The sequence below is a fragment of the Cherax quadricarinatus genome, chromosome 33 (assembly GCF_038502225.1).
Source record: "Cherax quadricarinatus isolate ZL_2023a chromosome 33, ASM3850222v1, whole genome shotgun sequence".
NCBI classification, from domain to species: domain Eukaryota; kingdom Metazoa; phylum Arthropoda; class Malacostraca; order Decapoda; family Parastacidae; genus Cherax; species Cherax quadricarinatus.
In genome coordinates, this window is record NC_091324.1 from 11270173 (window position 1) to 11295691 (window position 25519).

The following is a 25519-nucleotide window of genomic DNA, read 5'->3' on the forward strand; positions in this document are numbered from 1 at the left end:
GTCATTCTGATTTTATTCAATAAACACCCTGCCACTCACCTCTCACACATTAATATTAATATTTTAAGGTAAGTAATAAGTGTACTCTGTGTGTATCTTACCTTTTATTGTGTTTTTAATGCCTATTTCAATTGCTAACTTAATATAAGTTAGTGTAAACTTGTTGTCTGGCATTTATTGCATATTTTATGTGTGCTCTGATAATAATACTTGTGGACCCCTGTGATAGCCGCGTGGAGGGACAACATTACGTTTTCTCTGCTCAGCCATCAGAGAAAACGTGTATGAATCTGCGTTTGGCCCAGCCACTCCCTCACTCCGCTTTTGTTTACAATTTTCGGCATGAATTATTCATTACTTCTACCTTCGCTTATGATGGCATCCAAAGGTAGTTGTTAGAAATGATTAAATTCAGTGAACAAGGCATGTCGATGTTAATAATATGGCTCTGGGCCACAGTGTAGGTAGCCGGTAGGTGTAGCCCAGGCGGGCCACACCTACCGGCTACCTACGCCGACTTCCTACAAATAAGTACTACACACCTCTCTTCCTATATTAAGACTACACATATTTTAAGGTAAATAATGAGTGTACTGTAGGTGTATTTTACCTCTCTGGGATGTTTTAAATATCATATAATAAGTATGAGACGGGGAGCCAGGGCTACCTACACCTGGGCTACCTGCACCTGACTTCCTACAAATAAGTACTACTCACCTCTCTCCCCATATTAAGATTACAAATACTTTAAGATAAGTAATGAATTTACTGTGAATGTATTTTCTTTGTGTGTTTTTAATGCCTAGTTCTATTATTAACTTAATATAATTTAGTGTAAACTTGTTGTCTGGTATTTATATGCATTTATAAATGCAAAAAAAAATGCGTTCTGCCTTCCAGCGATGTCTGCTTTCCGGCGACAGCCTGGAACCTAACCTGCCGTATAAGTGGGGCCCTACTGTATATATGTACACACCCCTCTGCATTTTCTTCTATTTTCTTACTAGTTCTTGTTCATGTTTATTTCCTGTTCTCTCCGTGGGGAAGTGGAACAGAATTCTTCCTCCGTTAGCCAGGCGTGTTGTAAGAGGCGACTAAAATGCCGGGAGCAAGGGGCTAGTAACCCCTTCTCCTGTATGTATTACTAAATGTAAAAGGTGAAACTTTTCGTTTTTCCTTTTGGGCCACCCCGCCTTGGTGGGATACGGCCGGTGTGTTGAAAGAAAGAAGAAGAAGCCTTGAATTTATACATTTATATTCCCTCCTTTCCATAACTGATTATTCAGCATTACAGCAACTCCTTCCTTTGCTCCAGTTCTCTCAGATTCACCTGACCTAATCCCATTTATTTAGCCCCACTGAAAGTCTCCTTTCCACTTAGCTTTGTTCCACTTGGAGCTAGGCGTCCTGCTTCTTTTCATTCATAACATTCACAATCTTATCTGTACTTCATCTGTGCACATTCAAACATCCCAACCTTAAAATTTTCTTCTTTGTAATTTCAGTAATTAATAAAAGAAGAGGGGGTTACTAGCCCCTTATGACATGCATGGCTTACAGAAGATTCTTCTCCACTTCTCCAGGGATATACACATACTTGTACTTGTATGTGTAGTATGAACTAAGTAGCAGCAAGATGTACAGTGGAACCTCGGTATATGACCTTAATTCATTCCAGAAGGCTGTTCGAGTGCCGCTCCGTTTGAGTACCAAACAAGTTCTTCCCAACCAATTTTCTGTTTGGTTGGCTGTTATCACTAATTGTTGTAGGCCCCATGGTGACTTATTTATACAAATAATACAGAAAAAACACCAAGAAAATGCGAAGAAACACAGAATAGCTTACAGTGAAGTTCTGGTAGGTCATACAGTGGACCCTCGGTTATCGGCTGTAATCTGTTCCAGAAGCTCGGCCTAAAACTGAAATGGCCGAAAACAGAAATAATATTTCCCATAACAATTAACGTAAATACAATTAATTAATTCCAGACACCCAAAAATATTTCAAAAACAATTTTTTGAAGATTAATTATAGTTTTACATAGACAAAATAATGAGAACTAAATAAAATAAATACATGAACAATTAACCCCTTGACTGTCGCAACCCCCAATCCTGAGGTGTCTCCTGGTGTCGCAAAATCTAAAAAAAAAAAATTATTTTTTCTTATGAAATGATAGAGAATCTTTTCCTGATTGTAAAGACACCAAAAAAACGAAATTTGATGGAAAACTGACTGAATTACGCTCTCGCGAAGTTAGCGACCTCGGCGATATTTACAAATCGGCGATTTCGCCCACTTTGAGCTCTATTTTCGGCTAATTCCATTATTCCAGTCAACCAAACTCACAGCTATTTCTTCAGAACTCCATTTTTTCTATCGATTGAGTACAAGAAACTGCCCATTTAACGATTTCAACTACCCAATAACATGGTCAGAAATTTGCAATTTGGCCAATTTCACGAAAATTAAAAAAATACGACAATTTCAAAATAAGGACCAGAATGAACAATGCAGACATTCCTGGCTCTAAAATAACATTTTCTTTGTTCATCAGTCACATCTCCAGGCCCCTCTGATATTACTCTTGCTTTCTATTTTGAAATTTTATTCAAACAAAAAATAGAAGATTTACTGTTATGCAGACTACTGCAATACTGTAATAATTGTAAAAATTACATCACCCCATTCATGACAGCATATGAGAATGGCTATTTGGACATTTATTGGAATATGACATCATTTGTTTACTTTTGAACATCGGCAAAAATCAAACATTTTCCATACTTTGTGCTCCATTTCCAGGTTCTTTTTATAGTAAAATTAATCAAAATCACCTCTATTTCTATAATATATTTTCCATTCTATCAAATGAGACCAAGAAAACGAGAATACAACCATAAATACTATACGAAAATAGACCACAAAGTCGGCATTTTAATTAAAAAGAACGGTCAGAGTTTTTTTTTTTCTCATTATGCACTGCGTGCTCCAGGATTTTTGTTATATGGTGCACACTGACCACACAGACCCATTCTCTCACATGTGGGCCTACCAGCTTTCTCCTGCTTGATTTGAAGCCGCTAGAATTTATGAGTATATATACGTCAAACACGGTACCTCGTAAGACGTATATATACAGCCGTGACAGTCAAAGGGTTAAATCTGTATTACATACCTTTATTGAAGACTTTTCTTGGCTTATAGAAGATAGGGAGGAGGAGAGAGGCTTGAGAGTCACTGTACCCCTACAACTCACTCCACTTTGCACACACGTCCTTAATCACTGAAGAAGGCACATTCTCCCCTCTCTGTTCCTCCTCCTCCTCTGATGCAATTTCCTCAGCTGTGGTCTGTTGCTGTTCTAGATGAAGGTCTTGCAGCTCTGCCCTCTACCACCATCACAACCACTGCCACCTTCTGCCACCATCACTACCACCCTCTACCACCATCACTACCACCCTCTACCACCATCACTACCACCCTCTACCACCATCACAACCACTTCCACCCTCTGCCACTATCACAACCACTTCCACCCTCTGCCATCACTAGCACCCTCTACCACCATCACTAGCACCCTCTACCACCATCACTAGCACCCTCTACCACCATCACTAGCACCCTCTATCGCCATCAATAGCACCCTCTACCACCATCACTAGCACCCTCTACCACCATCACTAGCACCCTCTACCACCATCACTAGCACCCTCTACCACCATCACTAGCACCCTCTACCACCATCACTAGCACCCTCTACCACCATCACTAGCACCCTCTACCTCCATCACTAGCACCCTCTACCTCCATCACTAGCACCCTCTACCACCATCACTACCACCCTCTACCACCATCACTACCACCCTCTACCACCATCACTACCACCCTCTACCACCATCACTACCACCCTCTACCACCATCACTACCACCCTCTACCACCATCACTACCACCCTCTACCACCATCACTACCACCATTACAACCACTACCACCATCACCACCACTCTTGTACTTTGCTACAATTTCTTTCTTAATGCTTTCAGGGTCCACAGGCCCTCTCAGAGACTTGTTCTCAGGGTCCCCCCAATTTAAAAAAAAAAAAAAAAAAATCTTATGAAAAGATAGACAAAAATCATAACTATTTTGCTAGAACTCCATTTTTTCTATCAAATGAGTACAAGAAACCAATTTACCGATTTCAACTATCCAATACAGTGATCAGAATTTAGCAATTTTGCCAATTTCACACAAATTTCAAAAGATGCCAATTTCCAAATAGGGTCCAGAATAAACAAGAAAGACATTCCTGGCACTAAAATAACGTTTCCTCTGTTCATTAGTCACGTCCCCAGGCCCCTCTTACATTTTTTTTGCTTTCCACTTTGAATTTTTATTCTCACAACAAAAATAAGATTTACTGTTATGCAGACTACTGCATTAGTGTAGAAATGGTATGAATAATATCGGCGCACTTGTGAAAGAATATTAGACTCGCCAGTTGACGTGTATTGGACGCTTAGCATGATTTGTTTACTTTTGAACTTTGGTAATAATCGAACATTTCTGCTACTTTGAGCTCAATTTCAAGGTACTTTTCACTGTAAAACCAGTCAAAATCATCTCAATTTCTGTAATATGTCTTCCATTCTATACAATGAGACCAGAAAAACTAGAATACAATAATAAATACCATACAAAAATATAGTGCAAAGTCTCTGTTTTAATCCAAAAACACGGTCAAAGTTTTTTTTTTCTCATTACGCACTGTGTGCTGCAGGATTTTTTTTATACTGCGCATACTGACCACATAGACCCATTCTTTCATATGTAGGCCTACCAGCTTTCACTAGATTTGAAGGCACTAGAATTTATGCGTACTAGTACGTCATGGACACTGGTGCGTAAGCCGTACTAGTACGTCCGAAACCCTAAAAGGGTTAAAAGAATTGCTTAAGTACAGTTTTGTAGAATGTATTTTTTTCATTAAGCTGGAGACAACAGTACCAGTATATTGTTTCTAATCTACTTAATCCTCTTTCTCTGCAATACATTTTTGTACTTAACTGGTGAGTGTTTTTCCTTACCCTGCAAAGCTAGGAAGTGTGACCATGATGATGACAGGTTAATATAACAATAATTGCTTTTGCTTTCAGACACACATTTTCCTTGATTCAAAAAGACAAGCAGCAGGAAAACTTAGTTGAGAAATTGTGTCACAGATTCCAAGCTACTATTAATACCCGACAGTGGAGGGATATTGCATATTGTCTGTCACTCTTGCAATTTAAGTAAGTAACTAATTTTTTTTTTTTTTTTTATAGGACTTTTTTTTTTTATATTTTGTATGCAGGCAAATAAGATTAATTTTTCTTGTCTATGAAATTGATACACAGTAGAATACATGAAACATAAAGGAAAATGAATCTATCAATAGGGATTTTCTTTCAATATACATAATGTTGACTCGACTAGTATTACACATTATTATATTTTTCTTAAGTTACTATTTTCTGTATTGCCAATGTTGACTGGTGTTATTGACAAAACATCTTAAATCATTATAATTTTACATTATACATTATGTACTTGTCTCCTAAGGGCTTTGTGCCAGATGTAGGCTGCCTAGATCATTTAAGTGTTTGTAGTTGTCTTTGGAAGGCAAAGGATTTAAAACTAAACCTGACGTAAAAGGCAAGTTGATCCATTCTGTGGCAGCAGCTGAACTTGTATCATATATAGTATAAGAGTTTATGAATATATAATACACATTTATAATAGTAATGATCTGTACTTTACATGAGAAATGAAAGTTTTTGCTAGTCATGACTGGCTCTCATATCCCAGGCAATAGAATATATGGGGTACTGTGGGGCAGAAAAGAATAAGTGCCACCATTGTCAAAATTCTGGTTAGCAATTGAATTAATTCCTTAATGTTTTGTCGGTTTGTGGTACTGTGTAGCTATTGTCTTCTGCATCTGTAAGTTAGGCTCAGAGTCCCATAACAACATATGGTAATTTGAGCTTCATAACGTCACCTTCATGCATGCATGCATTTTGCTCCATTGTTTGAATTTGGCACTTATTTTTTTCCCCTTCACTATGCCTCATACAGTACTACATGACAAAGCTAGCTGATAGACGGTCTTGTAGGCACTGGCAGATCTATCACTGACATCTGTCATGTCACTAATAATTCAAAGAAGTAAGAGCTAATGTTAAGAGAGCACTTATTGAAAACTTACTGTAATAAGACCAAAGAGGGATTCAGTGTTAGGAAAGAAAATTGTATTACATACTTTTGTTGTTTATGTATGTTTTTATTTACAGTGAGAGAAGTATAAGGAAGCTCAGTGAAAACTTTAACTGCTATTCTGACAAGATGCATGAGCCTGAGGTGTATGATTTCTTCTTGGGGATTTTGGCAAATGCCCAGAAGATAGCAAAGCCTGATGCCAAAGCATTCATTGAAGAATTAGAGGGGAGAATACAGGAGAGTCATGAGAAAGGGGTTGAAGATGAAAATGTTATCAGTAAGGCTGCTAATGCTAAATCAAAATTCAAGAAACCTCATCATGCTGGTAAATATTTTTTTAATTGTGTTAATTTGTAGATACAGGAGTAGATCTATGCTTGTGGTATCTTATTTGTTCCAGTTGTAGCATTTACGACTTCAATCCCATCCATCCACAGCATTTTTTTTTTTTTTTTTTTTTAACAAGTCGGCCGTCTCCCACCGAGGCAGGGTGACCCAAAAAGAAAGAAAATCCCCAAAAAGAAAATACTTTCATCATCATTCAACACTTTCACCTCACTCACACATAATTACTGTTTTTGCAGAGGTGCTCAGAACACAACAGTTTAAAATCATATACATATAAAGATACACAACATATCCCTCCAAACTGCTAATATCCCGAACCCCTCCTTTAGAGTTCAGGCATTGTACTTCCCATTTCCAGGACTCAAGTCCGGCTATACAAAAATAACCGGTTTCCCTGAATCCCTTCACTAAATATTACCCTGCTCACACTCCAACAGCTTGTCAGGTCCCAAATAACATTTGTCTCCATTCACTCTTATCTAGCACGTTCACGCATGCTTGCTGGAAGTCCAAACCCCTTGCCCACAACACCTCCTTTACCCCCTCCCTCCAACCTTTTCGAGGACGACCCCTACCCCGCCTTCCTTCCCCTACAGATTTATATGCTCTCCATGTCATTCTACTTTGATCCATTCTCTCTAAATGACCAAACCACCTCAACAAACCCTCTTCAACCCTCTGACTAATACTTTTATTAACTCCACACCTTCTCCTAATTTCCATACTCCGAATTTTCTGCATAATATTTACACCACACATTGCCCTTAGACAGGACATCTCCACTGCCTCCAACCGCCTCCTCGCTGCAGCATTTACAACCCAAGCTTCACACTTATATAAGAATGTTGGTACTACTATACTTTCATACATTCTCTTCTTTGCCTCCATAGATAAAATTTTTTGCCTCCACATATACCTCAATGCACCACTCACCTTTTTTTTTTCATCAATTCTATGATTAACCTCTTTCTTTCTTCTTTCAACACACCGGCCATATCCCACTGAGGCGGGATGGCCCAAAAGGAAAAACAAAAGTTTCTCTTTTCAAATTTAGTAATTTATACAGGAGAAGGGGTTACTAGCCCCTTGCTCCCGGCATTTTAGTCGCCTCTTACAACTTGCAAGGCTTATGGAGGAAGAATTCTGTTCCACTTCTCCATGGAGAGAACAGGAAATAAACAAGAACAAGAACTAGAAGGAAAATAGAAGAAAACCCAGAGAGGTGTGTATATATATGCTTGTACATGTATGTGTAGTGTGACCTAAGTGTAAGTAGAAGTAGCAAGACGTACCTGAAATCTTGCATGTGTATGAGACAGAAAAAAGGACACCAGCAATCCTACCATCATGTAAAACAATTACAGGCTTTCGTTTTACACTCGCTTGGCAGGATGGTAGTACCTCCCTGGGCGGTTACTGTCTACCAACCTACTACCTAGGATATATACATTTCTTTCTTCTTTCAACTCACCAGCCGCACCCCACCGAGGCGGGGCAGCCCAAAAGGAAAAACAAAAGTTTCTCCCTTTACACCCAGTAATATATACAGAAGAAGAGGTCACTAGCCCCTTGCTCCCGGCATTTCAGTCGCCTCCCACAACACGCATGGCTTACGGAGGAAGAATTCTGTTCCACTTCCCCATGGAGATAAGAGGAAATTAACAAGAATAATAACTAGAAAGAAAATAGAAGAAAACCTAGGGGGGTGTGTGTATATATGTGCTTGTACATGACACGTCAACTCCCAAATATCTGAAAACATTCAGAGTAGGGGAGTTAGTAGATGGGGAGATGGAGGTATTAGGTAGATGGCGAGAATATTTTGAGGAACTTTTGAATGTTAAGGAAGAAAGGGAGGCGGTAATTTCATACACTGGTCAGGGAGGTATACCATCTTTTAGGAGTGAAGAAGAGCAGAATATAAGTGTGGGGGAGGTACATGAGGCATTACGTAGAATGAAAGGGGGTAAAGCAGCTGGAACTGATGGGATCATGACAGAAATGTTAAAAGCAGGGGGGGATATAGTGTTGGAGTGGTTGGTACTTTTGTTTAATAAATGTATGAAAGAGGGGAAGGTACCTAGGGATTGGCGGAGAGCATGTATAGTTATGTATTTATTTATTATCACACTGGCCGATTCCCACCAAGGCAGGGTGGCCCGAAAAAGAAAAGCTTTCACCATCATTCACTCCATCATTGTCTTGCCAGAAGCGTGCTTTACACTACAGTTTTTAAACTGCAACATTAACACCCCTCCTTCAGAGTGCAGGCACTGTACTTCCCATCTCCAGGACTCAAGTCCGGCCTGCCGGTTTCCCTGAACCCCTTCATAAATGTTACTTTGCTCACACTCCAACAGCACGTCAAGTATTAAAAACCATTTGTCTCCATTCACTCCTGTCAAACACGCTCACGCATGCCTGCTGGAAGTCCAAGCCCCTCGCACACAAAACCTCCTTTACCCCCTCCCTCCAACCTTTCCTAGGCCAACCCCTACCCCGCCTTCCTTCCACTACAGACTGATACACTCTTGAAGTCACTCTGTTTCGCTCCATTCTCTCTACATGTCCGAACCACCTCAACAACCCTTCCTCAGCCCTCTGGACAACAGTTTTGGTAATCCCGCACCTCCTCCTAACTTCCAAACTACGAATTCTCTGCATTATATTCACACCACACATTGCCCTCAGACATGACATCTCCACTGCCTCCAGCCTTCTCCTTGCTGCAACATTCTTCACCCATGCTTCACACCCATATAAGAGCGTTGGTAAAACTATACTCTCATACATTCCCCTCTTTGCCTCCAAGGACAAAGTTCTTTGCCTCCACAGACTCCTAGGTGCACCACTCACCCTTTTCCCCTCATCAATTCTATGATTCACCTCATCTTTCATAGACCCATCCGCTGACACGTCCACTCCCAAATATCTGAATACATTCACCTCCTCCATACTCTCTCCCTCCAATCTGATATCCAATCTTTCATCACCTAATCTTTTTGTTATCCTCATTACCTTACTCTTTCCTGTATTAACTTTTAATTTTCTTCTTTTGCACACCCTACCAAATTCTTCCACCAATCTCTGCAACTTCTCTTCAGAATCTCCCAAGAGCACAGTGTCATCAGCAAAGAGCCACTGTGACAACTCCCACTTTATGTGTGATTCTTTATCTTTTAACTCCACGCCTCTTGCCAAGACCCTCGCATTTACTTCTCTTACAACCCCATCTATAAATATATTAAACAACCACGGTGACATCACACATCCTTGTCTAAGGCCTACTTTTACTGGGAAATAATTTCCCTCTTTCCTACATACTCTAACTTGAGCCTCACTATCCTCGTAAAAACTCTTCACTGCTTTCAGTAACCTACCTCCTGCAACATCTGCCACATTGCCCCCCTATCCACCCTGTCATACGTCTTTTCCAAATCCATAAATGCCACAAAGACCTCTTTAACCTTATCTAAATACTGTTCACTTATATGTTTCACTGTAAACACCTGGTCCACACACTCTACCATACACTTTACCAGGTATACTCAACAGACTTCTCCCCCTATAATTTTTGCACTCTCTTTTGTCCCCTTTGCCTTTATACAAAGGAACTATGCATGCTCTCTGCCAATCTCTAGGTACCTTACCCTCTTCCATACATTTATTAAATAATTGCACCAACCACTCCAAAACTATATCCCCACCTGCTTTTAACATTTCTATCTTTATCCCATCAATCCCGGCTGCCTTACCCCCTTTCATTTTACCTACTGCCTCACGAACTTCCCCCAACACTCACAACTGGCTCTTCCTCATTCCTACAAGATGTTATTCCTCCTTGCTCTATACACGAAATCACAGCTTTCCCTATCTTCATCAACATTTAACAATTCCTCAAAATATTCCCTCCGTCTTCCCAATACCTCTAACTCTCCATTTAATAACTCTCCTCTCCTATTTTTAACTGACAAATCCATTTGTTCTCTAGGCTTCCTTAACTTGTTAATCTCACTCCAAAACTTTTTCTTATTTTCAACCAAATTTGTTGATAACATCTCACCCACTCTCTCATTTGCTCTCTTTTTACATTGCTTCACCACTCTCTTAACCTCTCTTCTTTTTCTCCATATACTCTTCCCTCCTTGCATCACTTCTACTTTGTAAAAACTTCTCATATGCTAACTTTTTCTCCCTTACTACTCTCTTTACATCATCATTCCACCAATTGCTCCTCTTCCCTCCCGCACCCACTTTCCTGTAACCACAAACTTCTGTTGAACACTCTAACACTACATTTTTAAACCTACCCCATACCTCTTCGACCCCATTGCCTATGCTCTCATTAGCCCATCTATCCTCCAATAGCTGTTTATATCTTACCCTAACTACCTCCTCTTTTAGTTTATAAACCTTCACCACTCTCTTCCCTGATGCTTCTATTCTCCTTGTATCCCATCTACCTTTTACTCTCAGTGTAGCTACAACTAGAAAGTGATCTGATATATCTGTGGCCCCTCTATAAACATGTACATCCTGAAGTCTACTCAACAGTCTTTTATCTACCAATACATAATCCAACAAACTACTGTCATTTCGCCCAACATCATATCTTGTATACTTATTTATCCTCTTTTTCTTAAAATATGTATTACCTATAACTGAACCCGTTTCTATACAAAGTTCAATCAAAGGGCTCCCATTATCATTTACACCTGCCACCCCAAACTTACCTACCACACCCTCTCTAAAAGTTTCTCATACTTTAGCATTCAGGTCCCATACCACAATTACTCTCTCACTTGGTTCAAAGGCTCCTTTACATTCACTTAACATCTCCCAAAATCAATCTCTCTCCTCTACATTCCTCTCTTCTCCAGGTGCATACACGCTTATTATGAATCACTTTTCGCATCCAACCTTTACTTTAATCCACATAATTCTTGAATTTACACATTCATATTCTCTTTTCTCCTTCCATAACTGATCCTTCAATATTACTGCTACCCCTTCCTTTGCTCTAACTCTCTCAGATACTCCAGATTCAATCCCATTTATTTCTCCCCCCCGAAACTCCCCTACCCCCTTCAGCTTTGTTTCTCTTAGGGCCAGGACATCCAACTTCTTTTCATTCATAACATCAGCAATCATCTGTTTCTTGTCATCCGCACTACATCCACGCACATTCAAGCATCCCAGTTTTATAAAGTTTTTCTTCTCTTTTTTATATATAGATGTATATACAGTGGTCCCTCGTTGTCCGTAATTAATCCGTTCTTGGAGCCGTTACTATAAACGAAATTTACGATTTACGAATCAATTTTCCCCATAAGAAATAATGTAAATATAATTAATTCGTTCCTGACACCCAGAAGTATTAAAACAAAAAAAATTTTAACATGAAATATACATGTAGTACATAAACAGTACAATGGGAAATGATGAATGAAACATTAACAGCATAACACTTACCTTTATTGGAGATTCTTCTTAGTGTATGGGAGACTGGAGGAGGAGAGAGAGTGGATTGTTTATAGTTTGGAAGGGGAATCCCCTTCCATCAACACCTCAGGTACCATTTGCTTTTCTGGGGTTGCTTCTCTTCTCTGTTTCTTAATGCCACTAGGACCACCTTGAGAGTCACTGGAGTCCTGTCTCACAAAATAACTGTGGAGAGAGCTCTGTTTCTGGCGTCTCTTTAACACTTCCCTAAAATGTCTTGTAGACGAGAGTGAAATGGTCCTTCCCTAAAATGGCCCAAGACTTTGTCACTGTACATGTTGCCAACCTGGCTTGCAACAACCTTGTTAGGGTGATGTTTCTCCATAAAGCTTTCCATCTTACCCCACATAGTAAAAATCTCTTTAATTTCTGAAGAAGGCACCTTCTTCCATCTCTCTTCCTCCTCCTCTGCAGCAAGATTCTGAGCTGCGATGTGTTGCTCTTCCTGCTGAAGCTCTTGCAGCTCCTCAGTGGTGAGCTCTTCATTGTGGTCTTCCACCAATTCTTCCACATCCTCCAAACTCACATCCAACCCCATGGAACTCCCCAGTGCCACAATTGATTTTACAACAGACATAGGCTCATTAGGGTCAGTCCCAAATCCTTCAAAATCCCTCTTGTCGACACAATCTGGCCACAATTTTCTCCAGGCAGAGTTTAAAAGTCCTGGTAGTCACTCCCTCCCAAGCCATACCTATAAGGGTTATGCAGTGGAGGATGCTGAAGTGTTCTCTCCAAAATTCCCTTAGGGTCAAGTGAGTGTCTGTGGTCACAGTCAAGCACCTGTGAAACATTGCTTTTGTGTAGAGTTTTTTAAAGTTTGCAATAACCTGCTGGTCCATGGGTTGGAGGAGAGGAGTTTTATTCGGGGGCAAGAACTTTACTGTGATGAACCCAAACTCCTTGAAAATTAGGTCATCCAAGTTTGGAGGATGAGCAGGTGCATTGTCCATTACTAGCACGCACTTGAGATCCAATTTCTTTTCCAGGAGATACTCCTTCACACGAGGGCCAAACACTTCATTGAACCACTCGACGAAAATTTCCCTCGTGACCCATGCGTTACTATTAGATTTCCGAAACACACAATTTACTCTTCATAACATTGTTTTTCCTGAACACTCTGGGATTTTCAGAATGGTACACTAGTAATGGCTTCACTTTGAAATCCCCACTAGCATTAGCGCGGAACATTAGCGTCGGCCTGTCTTTCATAGGCTTATGTCCTGGCATTGCCTTTTCTTCTTGTGTAATGAAGGTCCTCTTTGGCATTTTCTTCCAAAAGAGGCCTGTTTCATCACAATTGAACACTTGTTCAAGTTTCAGTCCTTCAGCCTCTATGTACTCCTGGAATTCATGCACATATTTTTCAGCTGCCTTGTGGTCTGAACTGGCAGCCTCACCATGCCTTACCACACTGTGTATGCCAGTACGGTTCTTAAATCTCTCAAACCAGCCTTTGCTGGCCTTAAATCCACTCACTTAACCACTATTTGCAGGCAATTTCTTTACCAAATCTTCATGCAACTGCCTAGCCTTTTCACAAATAAACGAAGTCATAAGAGTATCTCTTGCTAATTGTTTCTCATTTATCCACACCAATAATAACTTCTCAACCTCTTCCAGTACTGGTGATCTCATTTTTGTCAGCATAGTTACTTCCTTTGCAACAACAGCATCCTTTATTTCATTTTTCTTGGCCACTATGGAACATAAGGTTGTGTAGGGTTTCTTATACATCCTGGACAGTTCGGCCACACTTGTACCACTTTCCTATTGTTCAGTGATGGTTTTCTTAAATTCAATCGTATTTCTCACCTTCTTTACCACAGGCTTGGCACTAGGACCTTCCTTTGGAGCCATGGTAGCTTATTTAGTACTTGCAAGCACTAAAATAAATGGAATATTATGAAATATTTCGCTGGAGCACGCGAGGGGACCTTCTCTCACTGGTAAATAATGCCAGACTGGCTGCCGCCCTGGCCCACGCCGTGCGTACGCGTCCCGGACAAACTACGACTCACGAGTCAACCTATGAAAAGTGAGTCCATGTTTATACGAAAATACCCCTATGATTGGCGAATTTTACGATTGCCGGGAACTACGAAAAGCGGGGGACCACTGTATATGTATATTGGCAGTTTGGAGGGATATGTTGTGTGTCTTTATACATATATGCTTCTAAACTGTTGTATTCTGAGCACCTTTGCAAAAACAGTGATTATGTGTGAGTGTGGTGAAAGTGTTGAATGATGATGAAAGCATTTTCTTTTTGGGGATTTTCTTTCTTTTTTGGGTCACCCTGCCTCGGTGGGAGATGGCCAACTTGTTGAAAAAAAAAAAAATATGCATAGTCCCTTTATATAAAGGGAAAGGGGACAAAAGAGATTGTAAAAATTATAGAGGAATAAGTTTACTGAGTATACCAGGAAAAGTGTACGGTAGGGTTATAATTGAAAGAATTAGAGGTAAGACAGAATGTAGGATTGCGGATGAACAAGGAGGTTTCAGAGTGGGTAGGGGATGTGTAGATCAAGTGTTTACATTGAAGCATATATGTGAACAGTATTTAGATAAAGGTAGGGAAGATTTTATTGCATTTATGGATTTAGAAATGGCATATGGTAGAGTGGATAGAGGAGCAATGTGGCAGATGTTGCAAGTATATGGAATAGGTGGTAAGTTACTAAATGCTGTAAAGAGTTTTTATGAGGATAGTGAGGCTCAGGTTAGGGTGTGTAGAAGAGAGGGAGACTACTTCCCGGTAAAAGTAGGTCTTAGACAGGAATGTGTAATGTCACCAAGGTTGTTTAGTATATTTATAGATGGGGTTGTAAAGGAAGTAAATGCTAGGGTGTTCGGGAGAGGGGTGGGATTAAATTATGGGGAATCAAATTCAAAATGGGAATTGACACAGTTACTTCTTGCTGATGATACTGTGCTTATGGGAGATTCTAAAGAAAAATTGCAAAGATTAGTGGATGAGTTTGGGAATGTGTGTAAAGGTAGAAAGTTGAAAGTGAACATAGAAAAGAGTAAGGTGATGAGGGTATCAAATGATTTAGATAAAGAAAAATTGGATATCAAATTGGGGAGGAGGAGTATGGAAGAAGTGAATGTTTTCAGATACTTGGGAGTTGACGTGTCGGCGGATGGATTTATGAAGGATGAGGTTAATCATAGAATTGATGAGGGAAAAAAGGTGAGTGGTGCGTTGAGGTATATGTGGAGTCAAAAAACGTTATCTATGGAGGCAAAGAAGGGAATGTATGAAAGTATAGTAGTACCAACACTCTTATATGGGTGTGAGGCTTGGGTGGTAAATGCAGCAGCGAGGAGACAGTTGGAGGCAGTGGAGATGTCCTGTCTAAGGGCAATGTGTGGTGTAAATATGCAGAAAATTCGGAGTGTAGAAATTAGGAAAAGGTGTGGAGTTAATAAAAGTATTAGTCAGAGGGCAGAAGAGGGGTTGTTGAGGTGGTTTGGTCATTTAGAGAGAATGGATCAAAGTAGAATGACATGGAAAGCATATAAATCTATAGGGGAAGGAAGGCGGGGTAGGGGTTGTCCTCGAAAGGGTTGGAGAGAGGGGGTAAAGGAGGTTTTGTGGGCGAGGGGCTTGGACTTCCAGCAAGTGTGATTGAGCATGTTAGATAGGATTGAATGGAGACGAATGGTACTTGGGACCTGACGATCTGTTGGAGTGTGAGCAGGGTAATATTTAGTGAAGGGATTCAGGGAAACCAGTTATTTTCATATAGTCGGACTTGAGTCCTGGAAATGGGAAGTACAATGACTGTACTTTAAAGGAGGGGTTTGGGATATTGGCAGTTTGGAGGGATATGTTGTGTATCTTTATATGTATATGCTTCTAAACTGTTGTATTCTGAGCACCTCTGCAAAAACAGTGATAATGTGTGAGTGTGGTGAAAGTGTTGAATGGTGATGAAAGTATTTTCTTTTTGGGGATTTTCTTTCTTTTTTGGGTCGCCCTGCCTCGGTGGGAGACGGCCGACTTGTTGAAAAAAAAAAAAAAACTTCTTCCATACTCCTCCTCCCCAATTTGATATCCAATTTTTCTTTATCTAAATCATTTGATACTCTCATCACATTACTCTTTTCTATGTTCACTTTCAACTTTCTACCTTTATACACACTCTCAAATTCGTCCACTAACCTTCGCAATTTTTCTTTAGAATCTCCCATAAGCACAGTATCATCAGCAAAAAGTAACTGTGTCACTTCCCATTTTGTATTTAATTCTCCATAATTTAATCCCACCCCTCTCCTGAACACCCTAGCATTTACTTCTCTTACAACCCCATCTATAAATATATTAAACAACCATGGTGACATTACACATCCCTGTCTAAGACCTACTTTTACTGGGAAATAGGCTCCCTCTCTTCTACACACCCTAACCTGAGTCTCACTATCCTCATAAAAACTCTTTACAGCATTTAGTAACTTACCACCTAGTCCATTACTTGTAACATCTGCCCTATCCACTCTATCATATGCCTTTTCTAAATCCATAAATGCAATAAAAGCTTCCCTACCTTTATCTAAATACTGCTCACATATATGCTTCAATGTAAACATGTGATCTACACATCCCCTACCCACTCTAAAACCTCGTTGCTCATTCGCAATTCTACATTCTGTCTTACCTCTAATTCTTTCAATCGTGCAACTGCCTAGCCTTTTCACAAATAATCGACATCATAAGACTATCTCCTGCTGATTGTTTCTTGTTTATCCACACCAATAATAACTTCTCAACCTCTTCGAGTGCTGGTGATCTCATTTTTGTCAGCATATTTACCCCCTTTGCAACAACAGCTTCCTTGATTTCCTTTTTCTTGGCCACGATGGAAGATATGGTTGTATCTGATTTGTTATACATCCTGGCCAGTTCGGCCACACGTGCGCCACTTTCATGTTGTTCAATGATGTTTTTCTTAAATTCACTCGTATTTCTCACCTTCTTTACCAAAGGCTTAGCACTAGGAGCTTTCTTTGGAGCTATGGTAGCTTATTTAGCACTTGAAAGCACTAAAATGAATGGAATATTACGAAATATTTCATATGAACAAGTGAGGAGACCGTCACTCACTGGTAAACTATAGCACACTGGCTGGGAAGGGAGGCCGAGACAGTTCAGAGTCGTGAGTACGCTTCCAGGACGAACGACAATTAGCGAGTCAATCGACCATTTCCGAGCCAATGTTTGGACTAAAATAATGCGACGATTTCCGAAAAGGACGACTATCGAGCCCGACGATTATCGAGGGACCACTGTACAACTATAAAAACCATATAAAAATACACCACAATGTCTGTTTTAAACCAAACTCACAGTCACAGTTGTTTTTTTCCCCCCATTATGGACTGCTTACTGCAGGATTTTTTATATGGTGCATACTTAGTGCATAGACCCATTCTCTCATATCTAGGCCCAAATTTACCTCTCAGCTTATTTGAGTGAGCTGAGCTCATGGCGTAGTACTGCAAGACTGACCCGCGCTTCAAAGCCATAGTACAACAGGACCCACACCGAAAGGGTTAAAAAAGTTACACAGAAAGCCAGAAAGCATTAAAAATTGCTGTTGTGGAAGGAGTACTTGAGGCCAGTCAGGTGATCTCATACATGTGAGATTATGACTGTACTGTATCAACTTTGGTGAAAGTACAGTGGACCCTCGGTTATTGGCTGTATTCCGTTCCCGAAGGTCATTTGAAAGCCGAAACAGTATTTCCCATAAGAATTAATGTAAGTACAATTAATCGGCCGACTTGTTGAAAAAAAAGAAATCTTTATTGAAGGCTAATGCTGGCTTCTGGAAGATAGAGAGGAGAAAAGAGGGAGGAGTTAGTGTTTGGAAGGGGAATCCCCCTCCATGAAGACTTTAGGTAGCAAAGCCTTCGCTGGGGTTACTTCCCTTCTTTGTCTTTTAATGCCACTAGGACCAGCTTGAGTCACTGGACCCCTGTCTCACAAAATAACTGTCCAGAGTGCTCTGTTTCTGGCATCTCTTTAAGATTTTCCTGAAGTGGGACAGGGTTTTGTTACTAAACATGTCACAGATATGGCTTGTTTCAGCTTTGTCAGGGTGGTATTCTCAACAAAACTTGCACATCATTCCAGTTTTCACAAATGTTCTTAATCAGTGAAGAAAGCACCTCCTTCACTCACTCTTCTTCCTCCTCTGAAGCAAGTTTCTCATCTGCAGTCTGTTGCTGTTCAAGTTGAAGCTCTTGCAGCTCTTCAATGGTTAGCTCTTCCCTGTGGTCCTCCACCAACTCTTCCACATCCTCGCCACTCACCTCCAACTCCAGCGGCTTCCCCAGTGCCACAGTAGAGTCCACAGGGTTGGCAGGGCCAGGGTCAGCCTCAAACCCTTCAAAATCCCTCTCCTGGACACAATCTGGCCACAGTTTTCCCCAAGCAGAGTTCAAAGTCCTGGAAGTCACTCCCTCCCATGCCTTACGTAAGGCTTATGCAGCTGTAGATATTGAAGTGATTCCTCCAGAACTCTTAGGGTCAATTGAGTGTCCGAGGTCACTTCAAAGCACTTTTGAAACACTGCTTTTGTGTAGAGTTTTTTGAAGTTAGAAATGACCTGCTGGTCCATGGGCTGGAGGAGAGGAGTGATATTAGGAGGCAAGAACTTCACTTTTATAAAATTGAAGTCCCTAAGCACTTGGTCGTCCAAGTCTGGAGGATGTGCAGGAGCATTGTCCAGTACCAGGAGGCACTTGAGTGGCAATTTCTTTTCGAGGAGGTATTTTTTCATACTTGGGCCAAACACATCATTAACCCACTCTGAAAATTTGCCCTGTGACCCCTGCCTTATGATTAGCTTTCCATATCAGACACAATCTATTCTTCATGACATTGATTTTCTTGAGCACACTTAGATTTTCTGAGTGATACACAAGTAAAGGCTTCTCTTTGAAATCCCCACTAGCATTACCACACAACAAAAGAGTAAGCCTGTCTTTCATAGGCTTGTGTCCTGGCAATGCCTTTTCCTCCTGGGTAATGTAGGTCCTGTTCGGTATTTTCTTCCAAAACAGGCCTGTTTCGTCACAGTTGAACACTTGTTGGGGTTTGAATCCTTCAGCCTCTATGTACCCCTGGAATTCCTGCATGAATTTTTCAGCCGCACATTTATCAGAACTTGCAGCCTCACTATGCCTTACAACACTGTGTATGCCACTACTCTTCTTAAATCTATCAAACCATCCCTTGCTGGCCCTAAATTCACAAACTGCAGCACTTGTTCCAGGCATTTTCTTTGCAAGAGCCTTCTGCAACTGCCTTGCCTTCTCACAGATAATCAACTCCACAACACTGTCTCCCACTAATTCTTTTTCCTTAATCCACAATACAGTGGACCCCCGCTTAACGATCACCTCCCAATGCGACCAATTATGTAAGTGCGTTTGTACGTGTATGTTTGGGGGTCTGAAATGGACTAATCTACTTCACAATATTCCTTATGGGAACAAATTCGGTCAGTACTGGCACCTGAACATACTTCTGGAATGAAAAAATATCGTTAACCGGGGGTCCACTGTAATAATAACTTTTCCATTTCTTCCAGTATTGGTGGCCTTTGTTTAGTTAGAAAAGTTACTCCTTTGGCACATTAGCATCCTTGATTTGTTCTTTCTTTGCCAGGATGGATGTAATTGTTGATTTATTCTTGCTGTACATCCTGGCAAGTTCCACCACCCTCATACCACTCTCAAACTTTTCTATCACTTCACACTTAAATTCCATGGTGTTACTCACTTTCTTTACCACAGGAACTTTCTTTGGAGCCATGGTTACTTATTTCACAATTGCACTGCAAAAATAACACAAACTACAATGGGAAATAAGCGAAATGTTTGGATGTATGAGCAGAAGCTTCCTCAGCCACTGAGAGAGACAGCCAAACTGACACGCAAGCGGCCCCAGCTGGTGGACCGCATCCCAAACGGCCGATAACCAGGCGCCGAAAAACCAGCCGATCATTGAGTTGGTCGATGACAGAACCGGCCAATAACTAGGGGTCCACTGTATAAATAAAATCTTTCAAAGCTAGGTCTTTATACACAAGAATTCGAAGGACCCACCTATTTCCCAACTTGCATTTTACAGGAAGACCAACAGCACACAGGCTTTGCCATCAGTGTTGATCATATGCATCACTTCTGTTCATGAAGTGAAAATTATACAATATCATGACAGTAACAATGTGTGAGATGTAATTGGGACCAGTCTATGTGCCTCACCTATTCAAGATCATGATCATACCAGCTAGGCCATGTCTACAAAATCATCCAAATCTGAACTTTTACTTAGATGAAAGTAAAAAATGAAATTACTGGAAAAATCATAAGGAAGAGACTTCTTGAGTGTTAGGGAGTGCTGGATTCCTCAGAGTAAATAAGTAAGTTTATTCAGGTATACATAAATAGTTACATAGATTATCATACATAGCAGCATATGTGTAAAGAACCTAGGATAACCCAAATAAGTCAGACAGTGACTTATTTCCATTGGGGTCCTTTAGGTTGAATTAAGAAATGGAAGGTTGTGCTTACTAACTGACATATTACAGGCATGTGATCGACCAACAGAGATCAGGTAATAGAGGGAATGACTGCATATTCTTAATCTACAAGACAGCTTTTGATATGGTGCCACATAAAAGGCTGACTAGCAAATTAGTGAACCAAGGGGGAAGGGAGGGAGAGGTAACAGAAAAGGTATTTACATGAGTGAAATACTGGAACAGTAGGAAGCAGAGTCGCTAAGGGCTGAAACATCTTGATGGGAGTGAAACTAGTGGAGTTCCATACTTTTCCTGTTATACATAAATGACAGAGGGACTAGTCCCAGATCTGCACACAGAAATCACTACAAAAGTAAAAGGCTCTGCAGTCAATGCAATTTACCCCCGATGTAAAGCAGGGGTGTCATGAATACACTGAGAAATAATGCAATACTGTAAGTAAAAGAGGCCAAAGACTGTTCAACAGCCTCCCAATCTTCGAGAAAGAACTGGATAGGTTTCTAAAGTTAGTTCCTGACCAGCTGGGCTGTGGTTCGTACATTGGAATGCATGTAGCCAGCAGTAACAGCCTGGTTGATCGGACTCTGATTCCACCACGAGGACTGATCATGGAGGTATTGATCTCTCAGAATAATCTTATGATAGGTAGACACCCTCACAAGCTCAAAAATAAAATTACAGGATTATGAAGGCTCTTAGTTGTTGTTGTAGCCATTCAGATGATAGACCAAGTTTGACAATGATTAAAAAAGTAATAATTACTGAAAGAGGGGCTGTTGAGATGGTCATTTAGAGAGAATGGAACAAAGTATAATGACTTGGAGAGTGTATAAATCTATTGGGGAAGGAAGACGGGGTAAGGGTCATCTCTGAAAAGGTTGGAGGGAAGGGGTAAAGGTAGTTTTGTGGGCGAGGGGCTTGGACTTCCAGCAAGCGTGCACGAGTGTGTTAGATAGGAGTGAATGGAGACGAATGGTTTTTGGGACCTGACGAGCTGTTGGAGTGTGAGCAGGATAATATTTTGTGAAGGGATTCAGGGAAACCGGTTAGCTGGACTTGAGTCCTGGAAATAGGAAGTGTAAAGGAGGGGTGTAGGATATTGGCAGTTTGGAGGAACGTCTAAACTGTTGTATCTGAGCGCCTCTGCAAAGGCAGTGATTATGTATGAGTGATGGGGAAAGTGTTGAATGATGAAAGTTTTTTCTTTCTTTTTGGGTTTTTCTCTCTTTTTGAGTCAGGGTGACTCAAAAATGGCTGTGTTCAAAAAAAAAAATTACTGTTAGGTATCTATTATTGTACATATAAATGTTACTACAGTATCTTATTTTTCCCTTTTCCTATTTGTAAATCTCTTAAGCAAAACTGAATTGAGGAAGTGTTAAAATTTTTAAGAGGGAAGAGAACAGCATAATGCATTTGTTTGTGTATAAAACATGTTAGTATACTTTTCTTAACCTGTGTATATTGTGCAGGGTTAATTGGGAAATGATTGTAACCCTTGACTAAAAATTTCTTTTGCAAAACCTAACAAAGATCTTTCTTACCAGCACAACAAACAAGAGGTAGAGGAAGAAGGAAGAAAAAAGAAAGTTCAAGCGAAGAAGAGGAGGAGGAAGACTTTATCCGTAATAAGTTACACCCTGCTCACAGGGACAACAAAGGTGAGAAATACATGCGCGCGCACACTTGCACTCATACACGCCCATGCACACACATTCACACTTTTCTTACACTCATATTCACTCACTCTTTCACTCTCTTACACTCAGAAGCTCTTAATGTCTTTTCATGATTATGGATTAACTGAGACTTCCAAGGTCTATGGCACACAGCATAGATTTGAAAAAATATGATGAGTGCAATGAAATTATTAAAAAAATGAATTAGATTTGAATCAAGTATGCCTTTCCATTTTGTGGTTGTGCTATATTACTTTGTGTAATACTATTTTTACATGTACTGTATGTGCTTAGTTTATTTTTCTCTGAAAGCTTAATTTTGTATCTTTTTATCTTGAAATAGAAAACAGTGTGAGGAGATCACGAAGATCAGCAGGTACTACTGCTCGTAAACTTCAACAGAAAGTAATTAGTGATGAAGATACAGATGAAAGCTACAAAGGATCCAGCAGCAGTGACTCTGATGAAAAGAAAATGCCCAAGAAAACTGTCCGAATTGTTAAATCCAAACCTTTAAATGAAAATTCTTTTTGCCCAACAAGATCAGGTAGGCGAAAATAATAAATATTTGACAATATTGTGTTTATTACTTCTAGTATGTAGGACTGTCATTAAAAAATGACAAAAAACAATCATCATGTGTTATGTCAAAGTATTGACTTTGTATGTATGTTAAGTACACTGTATTATGAGAAGAACCAGCATGGGAGCAAACAGTGAATAAAATCTGATGTATTTTGACCTCCAACTGAGGTCCTTATCAGCTAATGAAAGAGTAAGCAAACAAAGTTATAAAGGAGCAGAAATGTGAACATGTCATCACTGGCAAGTTGAGACAAATGATTGAGTCTTAAATTACCTGCATGCTTTGACCATAATGCCTGAAGTAAGACTAGCTTCATAGCATTAATGATATTACTTCTACATCAACTCTTATTTTTGCCTCTCTCTAACTACAAGAAACCTTCCAATTTTCAGAAGATAGCACACTGTAATAATGTGCACCTCATTGTTGAGTGGATATATTGTATAGTATTTGTAAATGATATATAATAATAATAATCTAGAATAAGATTTAACTCTTAAACTGTCCAAACATAGATCTACGTTACTACCGCTAGCACTCCAGACGTTGGTCATTTTATTTTTCCTGCCTCCAGATTTGTCATGATTGGTCTGAGATGCCTGGTCAGTGTAGAATGGGTCTTAACACTCTGTGTGCACAGTATTAAAATTTGGGACCACTTAGTACCTTATGGGAGCACCAGTTCAATTGAGCACCAGCTAGAGCAAATAGCGTGGCAAACACCAGGGATTTACTGATGTCATGTCGTATTAACTCCCCCCTTTAAGAGGAAAGTGATGTTGACCCAGAGTTTAGTGGGTTTGAGATGGATGTGGCCACAAGTAGTTGAGGAAATATCAAAAACCTCGATAATAACCCATACACAACATTTGTGCAACATCCTTTCATTTTTGATACCACTAGTAGTGTCATCCAGCCAGAATGTCCTATAACCTATGCCGTAAGTAAAGGAAAATGATTCTGCAATATGTGTAATACGTATTCGGCTGGCTGGCTGGCCAACCGACTGGGTGGCTGGCTGGCCAGCTGTCTGGCTGACTGACTGGCTGTCTCTCTCTCTCTCTGTTTGTCTCTCACTCACAGGTACACATAAATATAGTTATCATACATAGTGTAAATTACCTAGGATATCCCAAAACATCCAGACAAAGTGCTGTACTGTGCTTGTATATATAAGGCATAATAAGCATGACTGGCAAGTAATACACATTTTCTCTTATTAGGAATCAGGCATGACGACTCTGCATTATGTGTAATGCCTGTTAGTTCATGAGCCACTCTCTGAGACAGAGAGAAGCAGACAGAAAGACAGACACACAGGCAGACAGAAAGACAAGCACACAGACACACACACACACACAGACAGACACACACACACACACAGACACACACACACACACAGACACACACACACACACACACACACACACACACACACACACACACACACACACACACACACACACACACACACACACACACACACACACACAGACACACACACACAGACACACACACACAGACACACACACACACACACACACACACACACACACACAGACACACACACAGACACACACACAGACACACACACAGACACACACACAGACACACACACAGACACACACACAGACACACACACACACACACACACACACACACACACACACACACACACACACACACACACACACACACACACACAGACACACACACAGACACACACACAGACACACACACAGACACACACACACACACACACACACACACACACACACACACACACACACACACACACACACACACACACACAGTATAAGCTAGGTGGCCAACGACTGCAAACCTCGCTCAAGGAGAAAGATCTTGGCGTGAGTATAACACGGATCATGTCTCTGGAAGCACACATCAACCAGATAACTGCTGCAGCATATGGGCGCCTGGCAAACCTGAGATTAGCATTCCGATACCTAAGTAAGAAATCTTTCAAGACACCGTATACCATGTACGTCAGGCCCATACTGGAGTATGCAGCACCAGTTTGGAACCCGCACTGGGTCAAGCACGTTAAGAAATTAGAGAAAGTGCAAAGGTTTGTGACAAGGTTAGTTCCAGAGCTAAGGGGAATGTCCTGTTAAGAAAAGTTGAAGGAAATCGACCTGACTACACTGGAGGACAGGAGGGATAGGGGAGACATGATAACGACATACAAAATACTGCATAGAATAGACAAGGTGGACAGAGACAAGATGTTCCTGAGAGGGGACACAGACACAAGGGGTCACTTACCTGGAGTTTACCTGGAGAGAGTTCCGGGGGTCAACGCCCCCGTGGCCCGGTCTGTGACCAGGCCTCCTGGTGGATCAGAGCCTGATCAACCAGGCTGTTGCTGCTGGCTGCACGCAAACCAACGTACGAGCCACAGCCCGGCTGATCCGGAACTGACTTTAGGTGCTTGTCCAGTGCCAGCTTGAAGACTGCCAGGGGTCTGTTGGTAATCCCCCTTATGTGTGCTGGGAGGCAGTTGAACAGTCTCGGGCCCCTGACACTTATTGTATGGTCTCTTAACGTGCTAGTGA

The 25519-nt window shown here is 40.7% G+C and overlaps 1 protein-coding gene across 1 annotated transcript in view; it reads left to right on the top strand.

The window, feature by feature from the left end:
* The window catches only part of LOC128694031 (condensin complex subunit 1-like), a 25782-nt gene extending 2717 nt beyond the window's left edge, over positions 1-23065 (top strand). Inside the window, exons 2-5 of the mRNA XM_070091043.1 lie at positions 5157-5291; positions 6333-6583; positions 22226-22339; positions 22701-23065. Coding sequence (XP_069947144.1) covers positions 5157-5291; positions 6333-6583; positions 22226-22339; positions 22701-22918 — 718 coding nt within the window. The 3' untranslated portion in view covers positions 22919-23065. The remainder of the gene's footprint in view (positions 1-5156; positions 5292-6332; positions 6584-22225; positions 22340-22700) is intronic.
* Positions 23066-25519: the final 2454 nt, after the last annotated feature.